This window comes from Thalassophryne amazonica, chromosome 15, assembly GCF_902500255.1.
Source record: "Thalassophryne amazonica chromosome 15, fThaAma1.1, whole genome shotgun sequence".
In the NCBI taxonomy this organism is placed as follows: Eukaryota; Metazoa; Chordata; class Actinopteri; order Batrachoidiformes; family Batrachoididae; genus Thalassophryne; species Thalassophryne amazonica.
Genome location: NC_047117.1, coordinates 58,562,155 through 58,587,164, shown reverse-complemented (window position 1 = coordinate 58,587,164; position 25,010 = coordinate 58,562,155). Strand labels below are relative to the sequence as shown.

At 46.3% G+C, this 25,010-nt stretch overlaps 1 protein-coding gene across 1 annotated transcript in view; it reads right to left on the bottom strand.

Annotated features, from left to right (window-relative positions):
* The window catches only part of LOC117526891 (hepatic lectin-like), a 39,553-nt gene extending 15,347 nt beyond the window's left edge, over nt 1–24,206 (bottom strand). Inside the window, exons 1-5 of the mRNA XM_034188972.1 lie at nt 23,991–24,206; nt 23,580–23,687; nt 20,178–20,405; nt 19,848–19,996; nt 535–638 (exon numbers count right to left, since the gene is read on the bottom strand). Coding sequence (XP_034044863.1) covers nt 535–638; nt 19,848–19,996; nt 20,178–20,405; nt 23,580–23,687; nt 23,991–24,123 — 722 coding nt within the window. The 5' untranslated portion in view covers nt 24,124–24,206. The remainder of the gene's footprint in view (nt 1–534; nt 639–19,847; nt 19,997–20,177; nt 20,406–23,579; nt 23,688–23,990) is intronic.
* Nucleotides 24,207–25,010: the final 804 nt, after the last annotated feature.

The following is a 25,010-nucleotide window of genomic DNA, read 5'->3' as shown; positions in this document are numbered from 1 at the left end:
CAGCTCTTGTGATAACCAGAGAAAGTGCACACGACGGTCCCGTCTCCACAGAGACATCTGTTTAGAAATGATCCGGTGGTTTGTCGCTCTTGATGGTGGCACACAGCGCGGCGCGCCGAGTGTCCTTAAAGCCGTCCTTAAAGCTGTAGTAACAGTCCTTATTCTCTGTGAAGCCCGTAAAATTTTCACCGAAAGCCAGATAAATTTTTCGAATGGTTTCCAGCTGCCAGTCTCTAACAGTTTCTGAAAAAATTCTGATGGAAAAAAAGCCCAAATCATTCCGCCATTTCCTGACAATGAAAATCCGCCGAGGGGGCTGGACCACTCCTCACACAAAGCCTGCTCACAGGTGAATGACGCAACCGACAGGCGTAGAAAAACTCACGCATGCGCACAAGGGTTCAAGCTTGTCTGACGTAAAAACATATGAATCAAATCCATATATTTTTTGCATATAATAAAAAGGTCGGATCCTTTTCTAATAGACCTCGTATATCTATAAGATGATGAATGAAAACCGTGAATATGGCTTACGTTGTGTTCAGTGGCTCTCCATTTACCCATTTCCAAGTACCTTCTTCTTCTTCATCACTCAAACCAATCCAATGTCCCTCACTGATCTTGCCGGTGATGAATTGCTATTTTTCAAAGAAACATCAAATGAATGATGATGGAAGCACATCAGAAATACAAGTGCAATAATAATACATTAATACAATCAGGAAAATATCCAGAATCAGAATTGTTGCAGTTTCCCTGTGTCATGTTGTGGTAGAGTAATTCATTAATTCAGTTCTCAATGAACTGTTGAAAAGTGGAGTTTGCATGTGTTAACTGCATTTGTTGATTTGATGTCTTCTTTGAGCCCTAAGAAGGACAGCTTAAGTAAGTCAAGTCGGCCTCCGATTGTCAATGTTTGACAACAGATATGTATATTTTAGCACAAAAGAACAAAGATTCCAATCAGGTAATGAGACACCTTTTGTTGTATGGCTGGGGGGGCCTGGTTGCCTTTTTGTTTCTGTCTTTTGTCCTGTCTTTTGTTTTTCCTTCCAGGTGGCTTGCATTTGGGACTGAGTGGCTGTGTAGCTGAGTTTATCAGGACCTCACCCTGATCACCTGAGGCTGATCACCTGCGGCTCGTCAGGACTCACAGCTGTGGTGCATCTACATGGATTGGAACATGGTGGCATTTAAGACTGGAGTACACAGTGTGTATTTGCCAGAGACTCGACCTTGTGACCAGACGGGTGAGATCGTCGTCTTGGGAGCCATCTCATCATCAGTGGATGCAGAGAACGTCCAGGTTTGATGCATGGTCTGTGAAAGAGGAGGGGGTGAGGTCTCACGCTCGTCAGCACACTTCCTGAGGTACGTTAGATTTTGTGACTAACATTTATACAGTCAGTAAATGTGGTGTCCCTCACACCTTATTATATTGAGCTGTATGTTGGTTGCGTAATCAGCTTCCACTGCAGTGGAGTTTTGTGAACTGGGTGTTCCATGCCTGCAGGGTGGGAAGCTGATTAGTAATTAAGCCAGGAAGTGTTTGCTGTTTGTGCACCTTTGAGCGTTCTCTCTGTGTGTTGAGTGTGGACTCACATAATGATTCCTTCTTTCACAGACTCGGTTTGTCGCGGCCACCTGGGGGGTGTCGGCGGGGTCCTTGGGTCCGAATTGGTTCTGGCTCTGGACCGTTAGCGCTGCTGGGAGCGCACCGCAAAACCACCACGCCAGACCGCGCACTTTTTTCACAGCACTGTTATGTTCATTAAACTCTGTTATCCTTTGTACCGTGCTCTGCTTATTTTATACTGGGTCCTTCAAACGCTGGTCGGTTCTCCGGGCTGCGTCCGACACATAACACCTTTTTATCAGCCATCAGTTGGGACTGAACCAGCTGATATTAATTGGAATGAATGAGAAATGAATGAATGACTGGATAAGTTTCATTCAGCACGCACATAAACAAAATACCAACATAAGAATCTCTTACTAACAAAACAAATAAAAAAACAGAAGAAAATACAACAATAACTCAAACGATTTCCAAATTTGGTGCAGCCGAAAGGGCATGGGCTGAAGCAAAAGCTTATAAATGCCCACCCCCTATACCAGTTACACTCAGAACAAGGGAACAATCAGAAAAATAACATAACTGAATCAGTAATATAATGTGCAAATAAACAAAAAAGAACCACAAAAAACACTTAACCTAATATAGCATACTACAGTAAGAAATTACATTCTTTTTATAAAGTCTTTTGACACCTACCAATGTACCAGATGATTTAATACTATCAGAACAGTTATTCCAGATTCTAACACCTTTTACAGAAATACAATGTCTTTTAACAGTAGTTCAAATCTTTCTTCTCTCAAATATCAGTGTTCCTCACAAATGATAATTGGACTCCCTCATTTTAAACAACTCCTGAATTTGTAGAGGCAGAAGTTTATTTTTAACTTTGTACATGGTCCGTATCATAAAATAATCCACCAAATCTTGAAATTTCAAAATTTGTTCGTAATGTTTTTTTGTTTTTTTTACTTATAACTCTTATAGCTTTCTTTTGTAACAGAAAAAAACTGAAATTGTTTTTGTTTTATATGTGTTTCCAAACCTCATTACAATAGGTCATATATAGGACAAGTAATGAATGAGACAGCATGACCAGTGAATGTTGGAGGAGAAAATATTGTGCTTTATGCAAAATTTAAATAACTTTTGAAATTTTAGATTTAACATAATTTGAGTTTCCCAACTTAATTTATCATCAATAAAAATGCCAAGAAATTTAGTTTCAGATACAATTTCAGTTTCATCATCGTTTAATGATAAGTTTCTATTTAAATTCCTGGGCTTATTTCCAAATATAATACACTTTGTCTTACCAAAATGAAGTGACAATTTATGAGAATCAAACCAATATTTAAAATTTAGTAATTCCCTCTCCATCATTTCCAAAAGTTGTCCCAAATTGTCCCCACTACCGAACACAGTCGTGTCATTGGCAAACAAAATACAATGCACAGACTTTGACACCAAACATTAACATACAACAAAAACAGCAACCATCCAAGGACTGACCCTTGGGGCATCCCACATGTAATCCTCAATAATTCTGAATTTGTCCCTCCAAAATGGACACACTGATACATATTAGATAAATAAATAGCTAACCAATCCAGGGCTAATCCTCTAATGTTGTACTTCTGTAATTTGTCCAATAATAAAGTATGATCTATGGTATCAAATGCTTTCTGTAAATCAAAGAAAATCCCAACAGTGTATTGCTTCATCTCTACTGCATTTGGAACTTGTTCAAAAATCAATTGTAGCCAGAGAAGTGGTGCGACTTTTTTCTAAATCCATACTGCTGTTCACTAAGTATATGATCTTTGGATATAAAATCATTCAACCTGTTTACAAATATTTTTTCCCGGATTTTAGAAAACTGTGATAACAAAGAAATCAGCCTATAGTTTGAAAAGACATGCTTGTCAGCAGATTTAAATAAAGGTATCACCTTAGCTATTATCATTTTAGAAGAGAATTTCCCAGTCATTAGTGACAAATTGCAAATTTAAGTTAAACATTTAAGAATATAATGAATAATATTTTTAAGGAAAAACATCCTAAAGTTATCACTGTCAGTTGATTGCACTGACAAGGGGCTTTTCATGTCTTTTTGGACCCCCCTTTCTTCAGGTGTTCAAAAATTATTTTCTTTGTCATTTCACATTATTGCAAATAACTTAATTTATGGACATCCATTGTATACACACACACACACACACACACACACACACACACACACACACACACACACACACACACACACACACACACACACACACCAGTGGCGGCACCAGGAAATTTTTGTTGGGGGAGCTGAGGGGGGTGGCTGAGGGGCTCCGCAAAATGTCGTTGAGATGAACAATATATAGTAAATTGCTCCTCTAAAATGTGGTATCAATGCACACACATCACTTAGAATGATTGCAAGTTCAGTAAACTTGCACATAGGTATACAAACTGAATTCATTGAAATGGTGCTCAAGACAATGCATGGAATCAACCTTACACAAATCGTCTATATCAAAGATTTATTGCCAATTTAACACCGAGGTTTATCCGAACAACGATATATTCTGTATATTCTGTGTTAGTGCGCAACTGCGGCCGACGTGCTTGATGAATTCCTGCACAAAAAGTAGTTCCCAGATAATTGTGATATATTCCTGTGAGATAATAAGTATATCTCATCTAAATCAATTCTTCTAAAATTTGCCAGTAATAAAATTATAAAGATAAGTGAAGTTTTAAGAGTGGCCGTAAAAATTTTTTAGGAAAACTGTTGGGAAAGTGTAGGTACACGGGCCCACAACAGGGGGCGCAAATGAACGGACAATGGATGAGGTCAAATAACAACACTTTACTGTTGTGAATGGGCACAACAACTACAATCAGATTACAACAATAGACAAAAGCCAAATCACAAAAGGTGTCGTGTGGGCAGGCTCGAAGATAGGAGACGTCTGTCCAAAGCAGAACCGGAACCACACGATTTCCTCCGCCACCAGACCTCGGGAATACTGGAGCCGCCAAGTCCCGAACTTCCAGGTGGCCACTGCCTTCGCGTGTCGGACCTGGTACTGCTGGCGAGGAACAAAAGAACAATTAAATGTGGGTGCGTCTGCACCCAGGAATCCGCACGGCAGGAAAACTACCTCCACCACTCGTTGGAAAAGGAGTCAGCTAAACAACTCACAAAAGTCACAAAAGATCACTGTTAACCAGTCAGCTGAGCACGTTACCTTCCAGGTAGAACGATATCTTGGCAAAGAGGTGGAGGCGTCGTCCTGCTGATATTCCCCTGCTGATCAGATGATGGGTAACAGCTGTTGCAGGTGATGCGTGACAGCTGTCACCCTGGCTGCTCCTGTGAGGCGGCTGCGCCCTCTCGTGCCTGAAGCCCGCACTTCAGGCAGGGCGCCCTCTGGTGGTGGGCCCGCAGTACCTCCTCTTCTGGCGGCCCACACAACAGGACCCCCCCCCCTCAATGGGCGCCTCCTGGCGCCCGACCAGGCTTGTCCGGGTGGCGGCGGTAGAAATCGGCCAGGAGGGCCGGGTCCAGGATGAAGCTCCTCTTCACCCAGGAGCGTTCTTCGGGGGCCATACCCCTCCCAGTCCACCAAATACTGGAAGCCCCGGCCCATCCTACGGACATCCAAAAGCCGGCGTACAGTCCAAGCCGGCTCGCCATCGATGATCCGGGCAGGAGGCGGTGCCGGACCCGGAGTACAGAGGGGTGAGGTGTGATGTGGTTTTATCCGGGACACGTGAAACATGGGATGGATCCGCAGTGAGGCCGGAAGCTGAAGCCTCACCGCGACTGGACTGATGACCTTAAGGATCTTAAATGGGCCGATGTAACGGTCCTGTAGCTTGGGGGAGTCTACCTTGAGGGGAATGTCCTTTGTGGATAACCACACCTCCTGCCCTGGCCGATACGCAGGGGCCGGGGCCCGCCGACGGTCTGCATGGGCTTTTGCCCTCGTCCGGGCCTTTACCAAAGCAGAACGGGCGGCACGCCACACCCGACGGCACTTCCGTAGGTGGGCCTGGACTGAGGGCACACTGACCTCTCCCTCAACCACCGGAAACAACGGGGGCTGATACCCCAGACATACCTCAAAAGGGGAGAGGCCAGTGGCTGAAGACACCTGGCTGTTATGAGCATACTCGATCCAGGCCAAATGGGTACTCCAGGCCGCCGGGTGCGCGGCAGTCACGCAGCGCAAAGCCTGTTCCACCTCCTGGTTTACCCGTTCTGCTTGCCCGTTGGTCTGAGGGTGGTACCCGGACGAGACTCACCGTGGCCCCCAGTTCCCGGCAGAAGCTCCTCCATACTTGCGAGGAGAACTGGGGACCGCGATCTGAGACGATGTCTGTTGGAATCCCATGCAGCCGGACGACGTGGTGGACCAGGAGGTCCGCTGTCTCCTGGGCTGTTGGGAGCTTCGGGAGGGCCACGAAGTGGGCCGCCTTGGAGAACCGGTCCACTATCGTGAGGATGGTGGTGTTGCCCTGGGACGGTGGGAGGCCCGTGACAAAATCCAGGCCGATGTGGGACCAGGGGCGATGAGGCACAGGCAGCGGCTGGAGTAGGCCTGGTGCCCTGCGATGGTCAGCCTTGCCCCTGGCGCAGGTGGTGCAGGCCTGGATATAATCCCGGATGTCGGCCTCTAGGGATGCCCACCAGAAGCGCTGCCGGACAACTGCCATGGTTCTTCGCACCCCTGGATGACAGGAGAGCTTGGAGCCGTGACAGAAGTCCAGGACTGCAGCCCTAGCTTCTGGTGGGACGTATAGTTTGTTCTTCGGCCCAGTTCCGGGGACCGGGCTTCGTAACAGGGCCTCCCGGACGGTTCTCTCTACGTCCCAGGTGAGGGTGGCCACGATAGTGGACTCCGGGATGATGGGTTCCGGTGGATCCGACAACTCCGCTTTGACTTCATCTTCATGTACCCGGGACAAGGCATCCGATCTCTGGTTTTTGGTCCCGGGACGGTAGGTGATCCGGAAGTCAAAACGGCCGAAGAACAGTGACCAGCGGGCTTGCCTGGGGTTCAGCCGCTTGGCGGTCCTGATATACTCCAGGTTCCGGTGGTCAGTGAAAACCGTGAATGGCACGGACGTTCCCTCCAACAGATGTCTCCACTCTTCAAGAGCCTCTTTCACCGCAAGGAGTTCTCGATTGCCGACGTCATAGTTCCGTTCGGCCGGGGTCAACCTGCGGGAAAAATAGGCACACGGGTGAAGGACCTTATCGGTCTTCCCGCTCTGGGAAAGCACAGCTCCTATCCCTGAGTCCGAGGCGTCCACTTCAACCACTAACTGGCGACTAGGATCGGGCTGCACCAGAACGGGTGTGCAGACGAGAAGCGCCGTTTCAACTCCTTGAACGCGGCATCGCAACGATCCGACCAGGTGAAGGGGACTTTTGGTGAGGTCAGGGCTGTCAGGGGGCTAACTACCTGACTGTAGCCCTTAATGAACCTCCTGTAGAAATTTGCAAAGCCGAGGAACTGTTGCAGCTTCCTACGGCTAGTGGGTTGGGGCCAGTCTCTCACCGCCGCAACCTTGGCCGGATCAGGAGCGACGGAGTTGGGGGAGATGATAAACCCCAGGAAGGACAAAGATGTGCGGTGAAACTCACACTTCTCGCCCTTCACAAACAGCCGGTTCTCCAACAACCGCTGCAGGACCTGACGTACATGCCGGACATGAGTCTCAGGATCCGGAGAAAAGATGAGTATATCGTCTAGATATACGAAGACGAATCGGTGCAGGAAATCCCGCAAGACATCATTAACTAATGCTTGGAACGTCGCGGGGGCGTTTGTGAGGCCGAACGGCATGACCAGGTACTCAAAGTGACCTAATGGGGTGTTGAATGCCGTCTTCCATTCGTCTCCCTTCCGGATCCGAACCAGGTGATACGCATTTCTAAGATCCAGCTTAGTAAAGATTTTGGCTCCATGCAGGGGGGTGAACACGGAATCTAATAATGGCATCGGGTATCGGTTGCGAACCGTAATCTCATTCAGCCCCCTGTAATCAATACATGGACGAAGTCCGCCATCTTTCTTGCCCACAAAAAAGAAACCTGCCCCCATCGGGGAGGTGGAGTTCCGGATCAGCCCGGCAGCTAATGAGTCCCGGATGTAGGTCTCCATTGATTCGCGCTCAGGTCGTGAGAGGTTGTACAGCCTGCTGGACGGGAACTCAGCGCCTGGAACCAAATCAATGGCACAATCGTACGGACGGTGCGGGGGAAGGGTGAGTGCCAGATCCTTGCTGAAGACGTCAGCAAGATCGTGGTACTCAACCGGCACTGCCGTCAGATTGGGAGGGACTTTGACCTCCTCCTTAGCCTGGGAACCGGGAGGAACCGAGGATCCTAAACACACCCGATGGCAGGTTTCGCTCCACTGAACCACCACCCCAGACGGCCAATCGATCCGGGTATTGTGCTTTAACATCCATGGGATGCCCAAAATCACGCGGGAGGTAGAAGGAGTTACAAAAAACTCAATCTCCTCCCAGTGGTTTCCAGACACCACCAGTGTTACTGGTTGTGTCTTGTGTGTGAGTAAAGGGAGGAGGGTGCCATCTAGTGCCCGCACCTGCAATGGCGTAGGAAGCGCCACCAGAGGGAGCCCTACCTCCTTTGCCCATCTGCTGTCTAGCAGATTCCCTTCTGACCCCGTGTCCACCAGTGCTCGGGCTTGAAGGGTTAAATCCCCGCTGAGGATTGTGACTGGGAGTCATGTGGCAATTTGTGTGTGTCTCACTTGAATGTCTTGACCCCCCCCCTTAGCCCAGTCTCTAAGGGCGAGTGTTGACGTTTTGGCCGTTTGGGGCAGTCTCTCTGTGTGTGCTCTGTTGAGCTGCAGAGAAAACACTCTCCACGGATCAGCCTCCCCATTTTGGCCCTGTGCGTTTCCCTAACAACGTCAACAGGGGGAGCTGTTGCCCCACCAAGCGCTGCGGCTGTGGAGCGTGGGGAGGGCGGCCCCTTTTCGAACCCGGAAGGGAGAGGGGCGGCGCGTATCCGGTCACGTCCTTCGCCTCGCTCCCGACGGCGTTCCTCTAACCGATTGTCTAATCGTATAACGAGATCAATAAGCCCGTCCAAATCCCGCGGTTCGTCCTTAGCCACCAGGTGCTCCTTCAGGACCAACGATAGTCCGTTTACGAAGGCGGCGCGGAGGGCAGTGCTATTCCAGCGGGACCTCGCAGCCGCGATGCGGAAGCCGACTGCATAAGCAGCTGCGCTCCGGCGCCCCTGTCTCATTGACAGCAGCACGGCTGAAGCGGTCTCTCCTCTATTTGGGTGATCGAACACTGTTCTGAACTCCCTCACAAACCCATCATATGTCAGAAGGAGCCGTGAATTTTGCTCCCAGAGCGCTGTAGCCCAAGCGCGTGCCTTGCCGCGAAGCAGATTAATCACATAAGCTATCTTACTAGCATCAGTCGCGTACATGACGGGTCGTTGTGCAAAGACGAGCGAACACTGCATAAGAAAGTCCGCGCATGTCTCCACACAACCCCCGTACGGCTCTGGAGGGCTTATGTAAGCTTCAGGGGAAGGTGGGAGGGGTCGTTGAACGACCTGTGGAACGTCACTGTTGCGCACAGGATCGACAGGAGGGGGAGCCGCAGCAGCGCCCTGAGGGCGCGCCTCCACCTGCGCGGCGAGAGCCTCCACCCTGCGGTTAAGGAGGACGTTCTGCTCGGTCATCAGATCCATCCGAGCAGTAAAAGCGGTGAGGATTCGCTGCAACTCACCGACCATTCCTCCTGCAGACGCCTGTGCGCCCTGCTCTTCCATTGGCCGTTCAACAGCCGGTTGACGCCCCTCGGGGTCCATGACGTTGGCCGAGATATCCTGTTGGGAAAGTGTAGGTACACGGACCCACAACAGGGGGCACAAATGAACGGACAATGGATGAGGTCAAATAACAACACTTTACTGTTGTGAATGGGCACAACAACTACAATCAGATTACAACAATAGACAAAAGCCAAATCACAAAAGGTGTCGTGTGGGCAGGCTTGAAGATAGGAGACGTCTGTCCAAAGCAGAACCGGAACCACACGATTTCCTCCGCCACCAGACCTCGGGAATACTGGAGCCGCCAAGTCCCGAACTTCCAGGTGGCCACTGCCTTCGCGTGTCGGACCTGGTACTGCTGGCGAGGAACAAAAGGACAATTAAATGTGGGTGCGTCTGCACCCAGGAATCCGCACGGCAGGAAAACTACCTCCACCACTCGTTGGAAAAGGAGTCAGCTAAACAACTCACAAAAGTCACAAAAGATCACTGTTAACCAGTCAGCTGAGCACGTTACCTTCCAGGTAGAACGATATCTCGGCAAAGAGGTGGAGGCGTCGTCCTGCTGATATTCCCCTGCTGATCAGATGATGGGTAACAGCTGTTGCAGGTGATGCGTGACAGCTGTCACCCTGGCTGCTCCTGTGAGGCGGCTGCGCCCTCTCGTGCCTGAAGCCCGCACTTCAGGCAGGGCGCCCTCTGGTGGTGGGCCAGCAGTACCTCCTCTTCTGGCGGCCCACACAACAAAAACTAAATTTTTGGAGTATTCAAGGATTCAAAAGAATTTTATTGTCATATGCACAAAGGAACATGTTCCTGTTGCATGTGCATGTTATTGTGGGCAGGCTAAGGCACACCTGTGCACTAATCATGGTGTCTAATCAGCATCTTGATATGGCACACCTGTGAGGTGGGATGGATTATCTCAGCAAAGGAGAAGTGCTCACTATCACAGATTTAGACTGGTTTGTGAACAATATTTGAGGGAAATGGTGATATTGTGTATGTGGAAAAAGTTTTAGATCTTTGAGTTCATCTCATACAAAATGGGAGCAAAACCAAAAGTGTTGCGTTTATATTTTTGTTGAGTGTATATCCTGCCTTAGGTCAACAGCAGGGCTGAGCAAACCTTGACCGGCCTCATGACGACAGACAACACACACATAACACACACATAAGCCGGCCCGGTACATGAACACATATAAAAAGCACATACAAGGTAAAGTTGAGTATGGAGTTAAATTTGTCTCATTAATACTTGCAAATGCACAGAGGGTGATTTACAAATATCCTTTGATTTGTACACATGCTTTGTGATCCACATCACAAATTTCTGATTTGTAACTTGTGTGTGGGTTTTTACAGTCATTTGCGAAACTGAAAATTCTGTTTGTGAAGGAACACACACATTCATCACTTTGCTCAGTTACACAGTATTGAGACATTCTCAGTGCAAAACTGCAGTTGAGATCCAAAAATATGTCAGTCGCTATTCACATTATTGGCAGAAGTATTGGGGGGGCTGGGGGGGGGGGGGGGGAGCGCCGCCACTGACACACACACAAACAGACACACACACACACACACACACACACACACTGAACAACATTAAAAAAAACCCGCAACACTTGTTTTTGCTTCCATGTTTCATGAGCTGAACTCAAAAATCTGAAACATTTTGTCGATACAAAATTCCCAAACACTTATTGAGTGTTGTTAGAAGGAAAGGTGATGTAACACAGTGGTAAACATACCACTGTCCCAGCTTTTTTGAAACGTGTTTCAAAATGAGTAAATATTTGCACAAAAACAATAAAGTTTATCAGTTTGAACATTAAATATCTTGTCTTTGTGGTGTATTCAATTGAATATAGTTGAAGAGGATTGGCAAATCATTGTATTCTGTTTTTATTTACATTTTACACAACGTCCCAACTTCATTGGAATTAGAGTTGTATATATGTATGTACTATGACAATAAAAAGCACTTTACTTTCTTACAAGTTTCCAACTCACTTAACCTGCATGTCTTTGGATGTAGGAGGAAGCCGGAGCATGCGGAGGGAACCTACGCAAGCACAGGGTGAACATGCACATTCCACACAAAAAGGCCACACGTGGGAATCATTCCCATGACATTCTTGTTGGAAGGCAACAGTGCTAATCACTAAGCCGCCATTCTGTCGCTGCCAAATTCTTCTTCACTTAATGACAAATGCTTAAAGTTAACTTAAATTTTTTCTCTACAATTCGTGTTGCCAAGTATTGACCCTTTTAAAAGCTTTACAAGTTTGAGAAGCCGCTGGAAGATTATTCTGACAGCAAACAGTGGTTAAAGCCTTCCAACCAGGTGAACAGCTTATCGGGCAGTGCAGTCTTGTTTGGTCCTGCGTGATATTGCGGGATTTGACCACTTATGAGGACAGCTGCTCCCGTTGCGCAATATATACACACAATAACTTCGCACTGGAAAATGGTGTGTTGTTTTGTTTTCGGCTGCAATCACAGAAGCAGTTGTGAAAAGTGCAGTTTTTTTCAGTTCCCAGTGGAGGAGGGAAGACAAGGCAAACGGGAGAGGTCATGTCGGTAATTGTTAGCCTACACAGCTAACCAGAGTAGTTGCAGTCTCTTGCCTACACAATGACCTCGACACGTTTGAGCACTAGGTCATAAATAAACCGCAACACGTCCACTTTCCACCGCATCATCGCTTTTTCTTTGCATTTTCACTTTGTTTGCATGTAATTTGCCAAAAAAACTCAGAGAAAGTGCAGTTTTTCTGTCCCCAGAAGTGAGAAATTACACCATATGCGTCATATTTTACCCCTTTTCTGCCTGCCCTCAAATGAGACTGCGCTGCTCAATGAATTACTGAATCTCTCTGTGTTAAATACTTCTGGAAACAGGAAGGACAGCTAAAGCCCTGAAGTCATACGAGAAGTCAGGGTTCCAGCTAACTCTGATCCACGGGTGCAAGGAAATCATCTCAGGCTGAATCATCAGCATCTGCTGAAAGGATGTTCCCAGACCAAAACTCCTGAAACTTATGATGTCGCCCAACCCGGGTTCAGAGAACTGTTCTGATGGTCTTTGCTGTCAGTGATGCAAACAGGCTTAGTTTAATTTTTTTTAACAACAGCTATAATTTTGTGAACCCAAAATTTACTGCTAAATTCCAATTAAGTTTATTCTTTTTAATTTCCTTTTATATTTAGTTCCTCATTATTTCCCTTTGTTTCTCAGCCTCACGTCTCATGTCACTTCAATAATAAAACTATGAATCATTATCCAAACTCACAAAATTTCAGTCACACGTGTTTGTTCCTGTAAATATGTAAATAAATGTTAAAATTAAGCCAGTTGTTTGTCTTGTGTCCAGCTGAGGACAAATGTTTAATCAACTGTATTCTGAATTTATGATTTTTAGATTTGAGACTGATCATTTTTTATATTATTTTTCCACTTTCGTATTGGGTGGTGCCCCTTATGAGGTATTTCCTCATAAGGGGAAGTATTCTGGTCCCCCTCGAACTGTCACGTTATCGTGATGGGGGAGTTTGCGTACCTGGATGATCCTAGGAGCTATGTTGTTGGTGGCTTTGTGCCCCTGGTAGGGTCTCCCACGGCAAACAGGTCATAGGGGAAGGGTCAGACTAAGGGCAGTTCAGAAGCTCCCATGACCAGTATGAAATCAAGGATGGAGTCGTCGCCCGGTATGGCGGAGCCGGGGCTCCACCCTGGAGCCAGGCCTGGGGTTGAAATTCCTGCACAAGCACCTGGTGGTTGGGTCTTAGCCCATGGGGCCTGGCCGGGTCCAGCCCGAAGGAGTGATGTGGGCACACCCACACGCCATGGGGTTCAGGTGCAGAGAGGACTGGGTGGCGGTTGAGGGCGGCCCGATCCGCGCTCACAGCCTCTGGCTGTCAGGACGTGGAATGTCACCTCGCTGGGGGGAACAAGCCTGAGCTTGTAAGGAAGGTTGAGAGGTACCAACTAGAGATAGTCGGGCTCACCTCCACGCACAGCTTGGGCTCTGGTACCCAATGCCTGGAGATGGGCTGGGCGCTCCACTTTTCTGGCATTGCCCTTATACATGCTTCCCTTAGGCAGTATTATTAGACGGTATTGCTTAAATTTTCATTGTTACGCAGATGATACCCAGCTTTATCTATCCATGAAGCCAGAGGATACACACCAATTAGCTAAACTGCAGGATTGTCTTACAGACATAAAGACATGGATGACCTCTAATTTCCTGCTTTTAAACTCAGATAAAACTGAAGTTATTGTACTTGGCCCCACAAATCTTAGAAGCATGGTGTCTAACCAGATCTTTACTCTGGATGGCATTTCCCTGACCTCTAGTAATACTGTGAGAAATCTTGGAGTCATTTTTGATCAGGATATGTCATTCAAAGCGCATATTAAACAAATATGTAGGACTGCCTTTTTGCATTTACGCAATATCTCTAAAATCAGAAAGGTCTTGTCTCAGAGTGATGCTGAAAAACTAATTCATGCATTTATTTCCTCTAGGCTGGACTATTGTAATTCTTTATTATCAGGTTGTCCTAAAAGTTCCCTAAAAAGCCTTCAGTTAATTCAAAATGCTGCAGCTAGAGTACTGACGGGGACTAGCAGGAGAGAGCATATCTCACCCGTGTTGGCCTCTCTTCATTGGCTTCCTGTTAATTCTAGAATAGAATTTAAAATTCTTCTTCTTACTTATAAGGTTTTGAATAATCAGGTCCCATCTTATCTCAGGGACCTCGTAGTACCATATCACCCTAATAGAGCGCTTCGCTCTCAGACTGCAGGCTTACTTGTAGTTCCTAGGGTTTGTAAGAGTAGAATGGGAGGCAGAGCCTTCAGCTTTCAGGCTCCTCTCCTGTGGAACCAGCTCCCAATTCAGATCAGGGAGACAGATACCCTCTCTACTTTTAAGATTAGGCTTAAAACTTTCCTTTTCGCTAAGGCTTATAGTTAGGGCTGGATCGGGTGACCCTGGACTATCCCTTGGTTATGCTGCTTTAGACGTAGACTGTGGGGGGGTTCCCATGATGCACTGTTTCTTTCTCTTTTTGCTCTGTATGCATCACTCCGCATTTAATCATTGGTGATCGATCTCTGCCCCCCTCCGCAGCGTGTCTTTTTCCTGGTTCTTTCCCTCAGCCCCAGCCAGTCTCAGCGGAAGACTGCCCCTCCCTGGGCCTGGTTCTGCTGGAGGTTTCTTCCTGTTGGGAGGGAGTTTTTCCTTCCCACTGTTGCCAGGTGCTTGCTCACAGGGGGTCGTTTTGACCGTTGGGGTTTTTCATGATTGTTGTATGGCCTTGCCTTGCAATATGGAGCGCCTTGGGGCAACTGTTTGTTGTGATTTGGCGCTATATAAAAAAAGAGTTGATTGATTGATTGATTGATTGCCCACGGGAGAGGCGGCGGGCAGGTGTAGCATTGTTCATTGCTCCCCAGCTCAGTCGCCCTGTGTTGGAGTTCACCCTGGTGAATGAGAGGGTCATGTCCCTACGCCTTCGGGTTGGGGAGGGGGCTCTCACTATTGTCTCTGGCTACGGGCTGAGCAGCAGTGCAGAGAACCTGCCCATCTTGGAGTCCATGGGGGGGGGGGGGGGGTACTAGATAGTGCTCCGACTGGGGACTCCATTGTTCTCCTGGGGGACTTCAACACCCACATGGGCAGCGACAGTGAGACCTGGAGGGGGGTAATCAGGAAGCACGGCCTCCCTGATCTGAACCCGAGTGGTGTTCAGTTGTTGGACTTCTGTGCTAGCCACAGTTTGTCCATCACGAACACCATGTTCGAGCACAAACGTGTCCATAAGTGCACGTGGCACCAGGACACCCTGAGACTGAGGTCGATGATCGACTATCATCTGACCTTCAGCCACGTGTCTTGGTCACTCGGGTGAAAAGAGGGGCTGAGCTGTCAACCGATCACCAACTGGTGGTGAGTTGGATCCGCTGGGAGGAGAGGAAGTCGGTCAGACCTGGCAGGCCCAAACATATTGTGAGGGTCTGCTGGGAACAACTGGCGGAACCCTCTGTCAGCGAGGTCTTCAACTCCCACCTCAGAGAGAGCTTCTCCCAGATCCCAGGGGAGGTTGGACACATGGAGTCCGAGTTGACCATGTTCTCCACCTCCATTGTCGATGGGGCCGCTCATATCTGTGGTCGCAAGGTCTCTGGTGTCTGTTGTGGTGGCAATCTCCGAACCCGGTGGTGGACGCCGGAAGTAAGGGATGCCGTCAAGCTGAAGAAAGAATCCTACTTGTCTTTGTTGGCAGGTAGGACTCTGGAGGCAGCTGACAGGTACCGGAAGTGTGCTGCAGCCTGTGCGGTCACAGAGGCAAAATCTTGGGTCTGGGAGGAGTTCAAGAAGGCCATGGAGGAGAACTATTGGTCGGCCTCGAAGAAATTCTGGCAAACCATCCAACGCCTCCGGAGGTGGAAGCAGCTCTCCACCAACACTGTGTATAGTGCGGGTGGGGAGCTGTTGACCCTGACTTGGGATGTTGTCGGGCAGTGGAAGGAATACTTCGAGGATCTCCTCAATCCCATCATCACGTCTTTTGAGGAGGAAGCAGAGACTGGGAACTCAGAGGCAGACTCATCCATCACCCAGGCCAAAGTCACCGGAGTGGTCAGAAAGCTTCTCGGTGGCAAGGCTCCTGGGGTGGATGAAATCCGTCCGGAGTACCTTAAGTCTCTGGATGTTGTGGGACTGTCTTGGTTGACACGTCTCTGCAACATCATGTGGCGGTCGGGGACAGTGCCTTTGGATTGGCAGACCGGGGTGATGGTCCCTCTGTTTAAGAAGGCGGACCGGAGGATGTGTTCCAATTATAGGAGGATCACACTCCTCAGCCTCCCCAGTAAGGACTATTCCAGAGTACTGGAGAGGAGAATTCGACCGATAGTTGAACCTTGGATTCAGGAGGAGCAGTGTGGTTTTCGTCCTGGTCATGGCACACTGGACCAGCTCTACACCCTCCATCGGGTGCTCAAGGGCTAGTGGGACTTTGCCCACCCAAGCCACATGAGTTTTGTGGATTTGGAGAAGGCATTCAACCGTGTCTCTTGAGGCGCCCTGTGGGGGGTTGCTCCGGGAGTACGGGGTCCGGGGTCCTTTGTTAAGGGATATCCAGTCCCTGTACGACCGCAGCAGGAGCTTGATTCGCATTAAGTCAAGCCTGTTTCCAGTGCACGTTGGCCTCCACCAGGGCTGCCCTTTGTCAGCGGTTGTGTTCATTACCTTTATGGACAGAATTTCTAGGTGCAGTCAGGGTGTAGGGGGGTCCATTTTGGGAACCACAGAATCTCATCTCTGCTGTTTGCAGATGATGTGGTTCTGTTGGCTTCCTCAAATCAGGATCTTCAGCATGCACTGGAGTGGTTTGCAGCCAAGTGTGAAGCGTCCGGGATGAAAATCAGCACCTCCAAATCCGAGGCCATGGTTCTCGACCGGAAAAAGGTGCTTTGCCCTCTTCAGGTCAGTGGAGTGTCCTTGCCTCAAGTGGAGGAGTTTAAGTATCTCGGGGTCTTGTTCACGAGAGAAAGACGGATGGAGCGTGAGGTCGACAGACAGATCGGTGCAGCATCTGCAGTGATGCGGTCGCTGTATCGGACCGTCATGGTGAAGAGAGAGCTGAGCAGGGGAGCAAAGCTCTCGATTTACCGATCGATCTACGTTCTGACCCTCACCTATGGTCATGAGATTTGGCTCATGACCGAAAGAACAAGATCGCGAGTACAAGCGGCTGAGATGAGTTTCCTCAGCAGGGTGGCTCGGCGCTCCCTTAGAGATAGGGTGAGGAGCTCGGTCACTCGGGAGGAGCTCGGAGTTGAGCCGCTGCTCCTCTATGTCGCAAGGAGCCAGCTGAGGTGGCTCGAGATCTTTCTTGGGTGCCCCTGGACGCCTCGCTGGAGAGGTGTTCTGGGCACGTTCCATTGGGAGGAGGCCCCGGGGAAGACCCAGGACACGCTGGAGGGTCTTGTGGCTGGATTGGGAATGCCTCGGGATTCCACCGGAGGAGCTGGGGGAGGTGTGTGTGGATCAGGAGGTCTGGGCGGGTTTGCTTGAGCTGCTGCCCCCATGACCCGACCTCGGATGAAGCGGAAGAAAATGGATTTGATGGATGAAGTATTCTGTTTATTTAAATATGCTATAGCATGATAAACACAAATAAAGCCATTAAAAAAAGAATAAAATATAACCGGGTCATAAATGACTCCACTCTGTTATTAAATAGTTTGGTCACTTGAGGGTTAAAAATGACCACCATCCCCATCCACATTCAACTGTGGTTTTCTTTCCTGTTCTGCTCGATGTTAACATATTTTCCAACCCTGTTGGCATCATGTTTCTCTCATCTATTGCTAACTTATTAACTTGGCAGAGCACAGCGACAAGCACATGATGTGTCTCGTGTTTTATGCTCTCAAAAACTTTTCCCCACATTATTGGGGGTCCATCTGTGGAGGGGCACCATCCCAAAGTTCAGCAGTTTTAGTGACCAATGTTTTGAACAAGAACACACAGACACTCAGCAGCAATCATGGATTTAACCCAACAGTCCATCATTTAATAGACACCCTAATGACCACCTCAACTAAAGTCACCTCATGAATTGTTTTCAACAGTATCTAGAAATTTAGTCAAAGACAGCTGGACTTCAGTATTTTTCATGACACATCAACTTTTTAGTCCAAATAATTCTACAGTCCTTGAATTGAACCTGATAATCAATAATATGGTCAGGTCAGGTCAGGTAAAAGTCCTCTTTCTAATATCCCTGAACAGCCCATAATTGCCACCAAACCATGGATGATGAAGTCGAACCTCAAACTTTTGTTGTGGGGAAAAAAGGGTTAACAAACAGCAACAGTTGTTTAAATAAATGCATCCCCAATTCCAATGAAGTTGGGACATTGTATAAAATGGAAATAAGAACAGAATACAATGATTTTCAAATGCCCTTCAACCTACATTCAATTGAATACACCACAAAGACAAGATATTTAATGTTCAAACTGATAAACTTTATTGTTTTTGTGCAAATATTTGCCCATTTTGAAATGCATTCCTGCAACACGTTTCAAAAAAGTTGGGACAGTGGTATGTTTATCACTGTTACATCACGTTTCCTTCTTTCCCATTCTTGCTAGATGTACAACTTCAGTTGTTCAACAGTCCGGGGTCTCCGTTGTCGTATTTTCCACTTCATAATGCACAACACATTTTCAATGGGCAACAGGTCTGGAAAGCAGGCAGGCCAGTCTAGTACCCGCACTCTTTTACTACGAAGCCACACTGTTGTAACACGTGCAGAATGTGGCTTAGCATTGTCTTGCTGAAATAAGCAGGGACGTCCCTGAAAAAGATGTTTCTTGGATGGCAGCATGTGTTGCTCCAAAACCTGAATGTACCTTTTATCATTGATGGTGCCATCACAGATGTGTAAGTTGCCCATGCCATGGGCACTAACACACCCCCATACCATCACAGATGCTGGCTTTTGAACTTTGCGCTGGTAACAATCTGGATGGTCTTTTTCTTCTTTTGTCCAGAGGACACGACATACATGATTTCCAAAAACAATTTGAAATGTGGACTCATCAGACCACAGCACACTTTTCCACTTTGCATCTGTCCATTTCAAATGAGCTCAGGCCCAGAAAAGGTGTTTCTGGATGTTGTTGCTGTATGGCTTTCGCTTTGCATGGTAGAGTTTTAACTTGCACTTGTAGATGCAGCGATGAACTGTGTTGACTGACAATGGTTTTCTGAAGTGTTCCTCAGCCCATGCGATAAGATCCTTTACACAATGATGTTGGTTTTAATGCAGTGCCGCATGAGGGATCGAATGTCACGGGCATTCAATGTTGGTTTTCATCCTTGCCGCTTACGTGTAGAAAGTTCTCCAGATTCTCTGAATCTTCTGATTATATTATGGACTGTCGATGATGGAATCACTAAATTCCTTGCAATTGAACGTTCAGAAACTTTATTCTTAAACTGTTTGACTATTTTTTTTACACGGTTGTTCACAAAGTGGTGATCCTCGCCCCATCTTTGCTTGTGAACGGCTGAGCCTTTTGGGGATGCTCCTTTTATACCCAACCATGACGCTCACAATTAGTGCCCTCAGTTCCCAAATGCTTATTGAGTGTAGAGAGAAACAAAGGTGATGTAACACAGTGGACAACATACCACTGTCCCAGCATTTTTGAAATGTGTTGCAGGCATCCATTTCAAAATGAGCAAATATTTGCACAAATTTTACATTTTACACAACGTCCCAACTTCATTGGAATTGGGGTTGTAAGAACCTGCACCTGCCTGAGCTGTATAAACATGATTCTAAGGGCATGAAATATGATTAAATCAAACTTTCTAATTGTTCAATTCAACATCTGACTCACCTGTTCATCTTCACTAGATATAGTCACCAGGTGTGCAGCAAGTTTTTCACATTCTGCTTTGCTGTCGGCCCAGGTTTTTTGTGTGATGGAGAACAAATAACAGCTGCCACCAAAACTGTTCCCATAAGCACACGCCTCTGCCAATGCCTCTGTTCGCGGGAAAAAAAACACCAGTGAATCTTAACTCGCAAAAAAAACCACAGCAAAATAATGATGAAGCTTATCAAAGAACAATAAATAAATAAATAAATACTGATGGTCAACTTTCAAAGAATATACATTAAAGTTTGTCCTCTTGTGCTTGTGTTCAAATCAAACTATTTCACTTACTTGAAAGCTGTGAGTGTAGTTGCTTTTTTTCTTGGCTGAGGTTCCTGTTAATGGCCTTCAAGTTGTCTTTCTCAATATTTAACTGGCTCATGTTTTGGGTCAGGTTGAAGCTGAGTCTTTCTAGTCTGTTGTTATTGGTCTGAAGGTTGTCTCTTTCCTTGGTCAGGTTGTAGTTGTTCATCTCAAACTGACTCCTCTCTATGTTCCAGTTTCTTTTGTCTTCATTGACTGTCAACCAAGAAAGAATGTGGATGGATGAAGCATTAATTACAGCTTGGGGCAGTAAATAGAAATGGACAAAAAAGATTTTGCTTCCTGAATGGTTATGGGTGTACTTTATCAGTGGCGGCGCCAGGAAATTTTTGTTGGGGGAGCTGGGGAGTAAAAGTTGGAGGGGCTCCACAAAATGCCGTTGAAATGAACAATATATAGTAAATTCCTTTATAAATACCAAGGTATATATTTTAGTCACCCGTGCTCCTCTAAAATGTAGTATCAATGCACACACATCACTTAGAATGATTGCAAGTTCAGTAAACTTGCACATAGGTATACAAACTGAATTAATTGAAATGTTGCTCAAGACAATGCATGGAATCAACCTTACACAAATTGGCTATATCAAAGATTTATTGCTAATTTAACACTGAGGTTTTGGCCGAACAACGATATATTCTGTATATTCTGTGTTAGTGCGCAACTGTGGCCGACGTGCTTGATGAATTCCTGCACAAAAAGTAGTTCCCAGATAATTGTGATATATTCCTGTGAGACAATAAGTATATCTCATCTAAATAAATTCTTCTAAAATTTACCAGTAGTAAAATTATAAAGATAAGTGAAGTTTAAGAGTGGCCATAATACATTTTTAGGAAAACTAAATTTTTGGAGTATGGAGTTAAATTTGTCTCATTAATACTTGCAAATGCACAGAGGGTGATTTACAAATATCCTTTGATTTGTACACGTGCTTTGTGATCCACATCACAAATTTCTGATTTGTAACTTTTGTGTGGGTTTTTACAAATAAATGTTCATTTGCAAAACTGAATGTTCTGTTTGTGAACGGTGATTCAGCATTGGCGGATCACCGAACACACATTAATCACTTTGCTCAGTTACGCAATATTGAGACATTCTCAGCGCAAAACTGCAGTTGAGATCCACAAATATGTCAGTCGCTATTCACATTATTGGCAGAATTATTGGGGGGCTTAAGCCCCCTCAAGCCCCCCCTTTGCACGGCCACTGTACTTTATTGATTTTGGGTTGTTCAATCAGAAAATCCCCATTAAAGCCCCCATCACACATTGCGAGAATGTGCAGAAACCAGCCCAACATGGCCAATATTGCCATAAATCGGGAGGAAAAGAGGCGTGGTCAGCTGTGTCAGAACGCATCCAGATTACCTCATCCATACCTGCACGCTGACATCCAAAGCGTATGTAGACAACAGGTAGATGACACAGTCTGCTGTCAGATGGCCATAAAAGGTGCTGAAGACTGCCTGATGTCCAAAGTTTGGATTGTCCAAACGTTTGGATGGCAAACACAGGACCGGAGTGGGAGGCAGCGCTGTTTTCCTCCCTTTGCACAGTCCCTGCCGGTACTGAACATCGAAGTACAACCAACATATGAACCGGATTCACACCATATGTGTCAAAGCCTGCATGGTGTGGTCACTCACTCACTCATTTAATCACATCTGCGTTCGTCCTTCCCTTCACAGCACTACTGGCCCCACTTGTGTGTGCGAAGAGCAGAGGTGCTGGACTGATGACGTGATCACTGTGTGTGTGTGTGTGTGTGTGTGTGTGTGTGTGTGTGTGTGTGTGTGTGTGTGTGTGTGTGTGTGTGTGTGTGTGTGTGTGTGTGTGTGTGTGTTCACAATGGCTTAATGCTCAGCTATGTGTGCGCACTTGTGCATGGGGAGCGTGTGTGCATGCTGTTGAAAGCTGCTGGACACTGCTAGCAGTAGGCCATGCTGTCCCATGGGTCAGATGTAGCCTTTCCAGGGAACTTTAATTTCTTTTTTTTGTGTGTGTGTGCGCGCTTTGGCTCATTTCAGCAACTCAACGCAACTCTGAACACTACGATGGTTGGATTATCACATGGGATTGATTTTTGCATGGTTGATTCCAGCACACAGCAGCCGGGTGAGAGGATTTTAACCACAGGCTGCGGTGTCGGCTCTATGTCCACCCTGCGCTGTGAAACACTCATGGGCCGTTGTTTGGAGGTGAGATTTATGTTTATTAATGCTGTCATGGCCTGGCACAACAGTTCCATGTCATATCTCCTACAGAGTTAGAAGGTGATCATATATTACAGCGGTGAGATCCGTTCAGCTCTGAGCCTGACGTGTGCAATGATGCATTACTGTACACCACAGAGAGGCACAGCAGCCTGTGGTATATAGAGATATGATGGAGACAATAGTGCACATTATTTAAGTCTCCCATGGGAAGGAATGGACAAATATCTGTACTGTAAGGTCTATTGTGGATATAACAGCCTGTTCAGATTTGTGGCGGTATGCGCTCAGTAGCGCATGGAGCTTTCAGTTTGATAGCCGCTGTTTATATTCACTGTACATGATAATATTTCTGAATTATTATCATGATGAAATGTGCCACATACTTTACAACAGTTCCGTGCTCTGGGGTGGTGTGTGTGTGGGGGGGGGAGGGGGGGAGCAGACATTATTATATGTAGTACGTGCGGGTCATACTGGCAGGCTTTGCCGTGCCAGATCTATCTTGAGGTTCCCTCATATGCACACAAATCATTTCGTATCCTGTTTTGCGGGCATCAGAATATGTAAATTGTGGTCAGATGGTCCTCAGACTGCACATGGACCACGGTCCAATAGGTGTCTCATCTCGACGCTGCACGGAGGGTTTTGAACATGTGCATCACACTGTACATCAAACTGTAGTGGCTCCCGCAGATGGCTGTCAGAATGTTTTGGAACTGAAACCCGACAAGTTTTGGATGTGCTCTCATTCGTCATTCTGATGTCATTCTGCATGATTCTGGCTATGTATGACAGGGTATAAAAGTTACAATGACTCAGATTATCGACATAACCTTAAGTCTACAAATAAAATGTCAATCACGTGGCAACCCTCACTGCCCTCAGTTGTTGAGCAAGCATTGTCTGAGGGTGTTTTCACACATAATAGTCCATTTGTTTGGACTATTTTTTGTTTCTCAATAGCAGTGCATGATGTGGTCCAAAGAAAACCTGCACCCTCTTGGCCCTTTCTGGAATAGTTTGGACACAACTGACCTATATCATACAGCAGTTCTGAAATGATTTTGTGTTCAGCTTGACATTGTTGTAACTTCAGTTTTCACAGGGAGCAAAATGTTTTAGTCGTTCAGTGTTAGAAAACTCACACTGGATCACCAGGACAGCGATTGCAGTGAGAAGACACAGCACACCCAGAAACACTCCAGCAGCAATGAAAAGATTCTTCTTTCGTGAATCTACAGTTACCGAAGCAGCTATAAGCAAACATAAGCAGTGATTAGAATTACTTTTAGAGTAATTAAATTTGTCACTTTGTCCTTAGAGTTGGCATATACAAGACAATTACAGAGTATTTTGAAATCAGACATGCTCAGTTATTATACTTGACTGTTATTTGAAATAATAACTGTAAAACATTTTAAAGGTAGCACATATTAAAAATGTTATAATTTGATATTGTTATGGCAAAAAAGATGTAATCCCTTTTACGCTGGAATGAAACAGCTAAACTCTACAGACAGTTTATATCTGACGTATGAAACAAAGGGGTTCAGTACCTTCCTGTTGGTCCTCAGTCGATTTGTCTTCTAATTTTGGCACCCTATAATTTTCATAAATCATCACTCCATCCATCGTATTAGATCCATCCATGTAGCAATCTTTTGTGTTGGCATAGAACTCCTCACACATTTCTGTATAACAGCACAGATTACTAATGAACCTACAGTAAAGTTTGATCTACTTATGTCAGTCTACTTAACTCATATGTTCTCTTATCTGGTTTGTACAAGCAGACAACTGTTCACTGTATGACTTATCAGAGTTATAGGGAAATAATGACACAAAGAGAGGAAGTCACAGGCAAACAATTGTTATGGGAATCTGAATTTAGAGAGCAGTTAATAAATTGGATTAGATGGAGAGATGGTGGCCAGTGGTGGTGGTGCCGCAGGCAGGGGTCCCTATTTGACTCACAAAAGGAGACCTTGATGGCTAAATAAGGTCTCCATGTCTTATTCGTTTCCTCATTCATTCATTCATTCATTCATTCATTCATTCATTCATATCACATTGCACAAACATCAAACGAAGAACGTCCTCTCACTGTGAGCTTTTCCTCCATGTCTGATGGAATGAAGGTTCAAAGGATTTGTTTCAGTGCAACATGTTTCTTGGTGATGTTCCTTTGCCAGAAGTTATGGTGCGTTTACATAGAGGCATGATGCGAGAGATCAAGATTTCCCTTTATATAGGCTTTGAAGGATTACTTAAAAATGACTTCACAGATTCTCACCAAATTTGCACCACAGATAGATATTAGGACATGGAACACTCCACTGCATTTTGGGGATGATCCAGATCCCAACTGGCAGATGTCAGAAATCTCTGAATGTTCTTGTTTATTTCTGGTGTTACTTTCCTGTTCTGCTTAACATTTTATCTCGTATTTGCCACCCGATTGGCTCCAGTCCACCTGGTGTTTACCAAAAGGGACTTGAAGGACTCTCAGACTATTAGAAACAAAATTCTCTGGTCTGACACAAACATTGAACTCTTTGGTATGGATATGTGGTGTC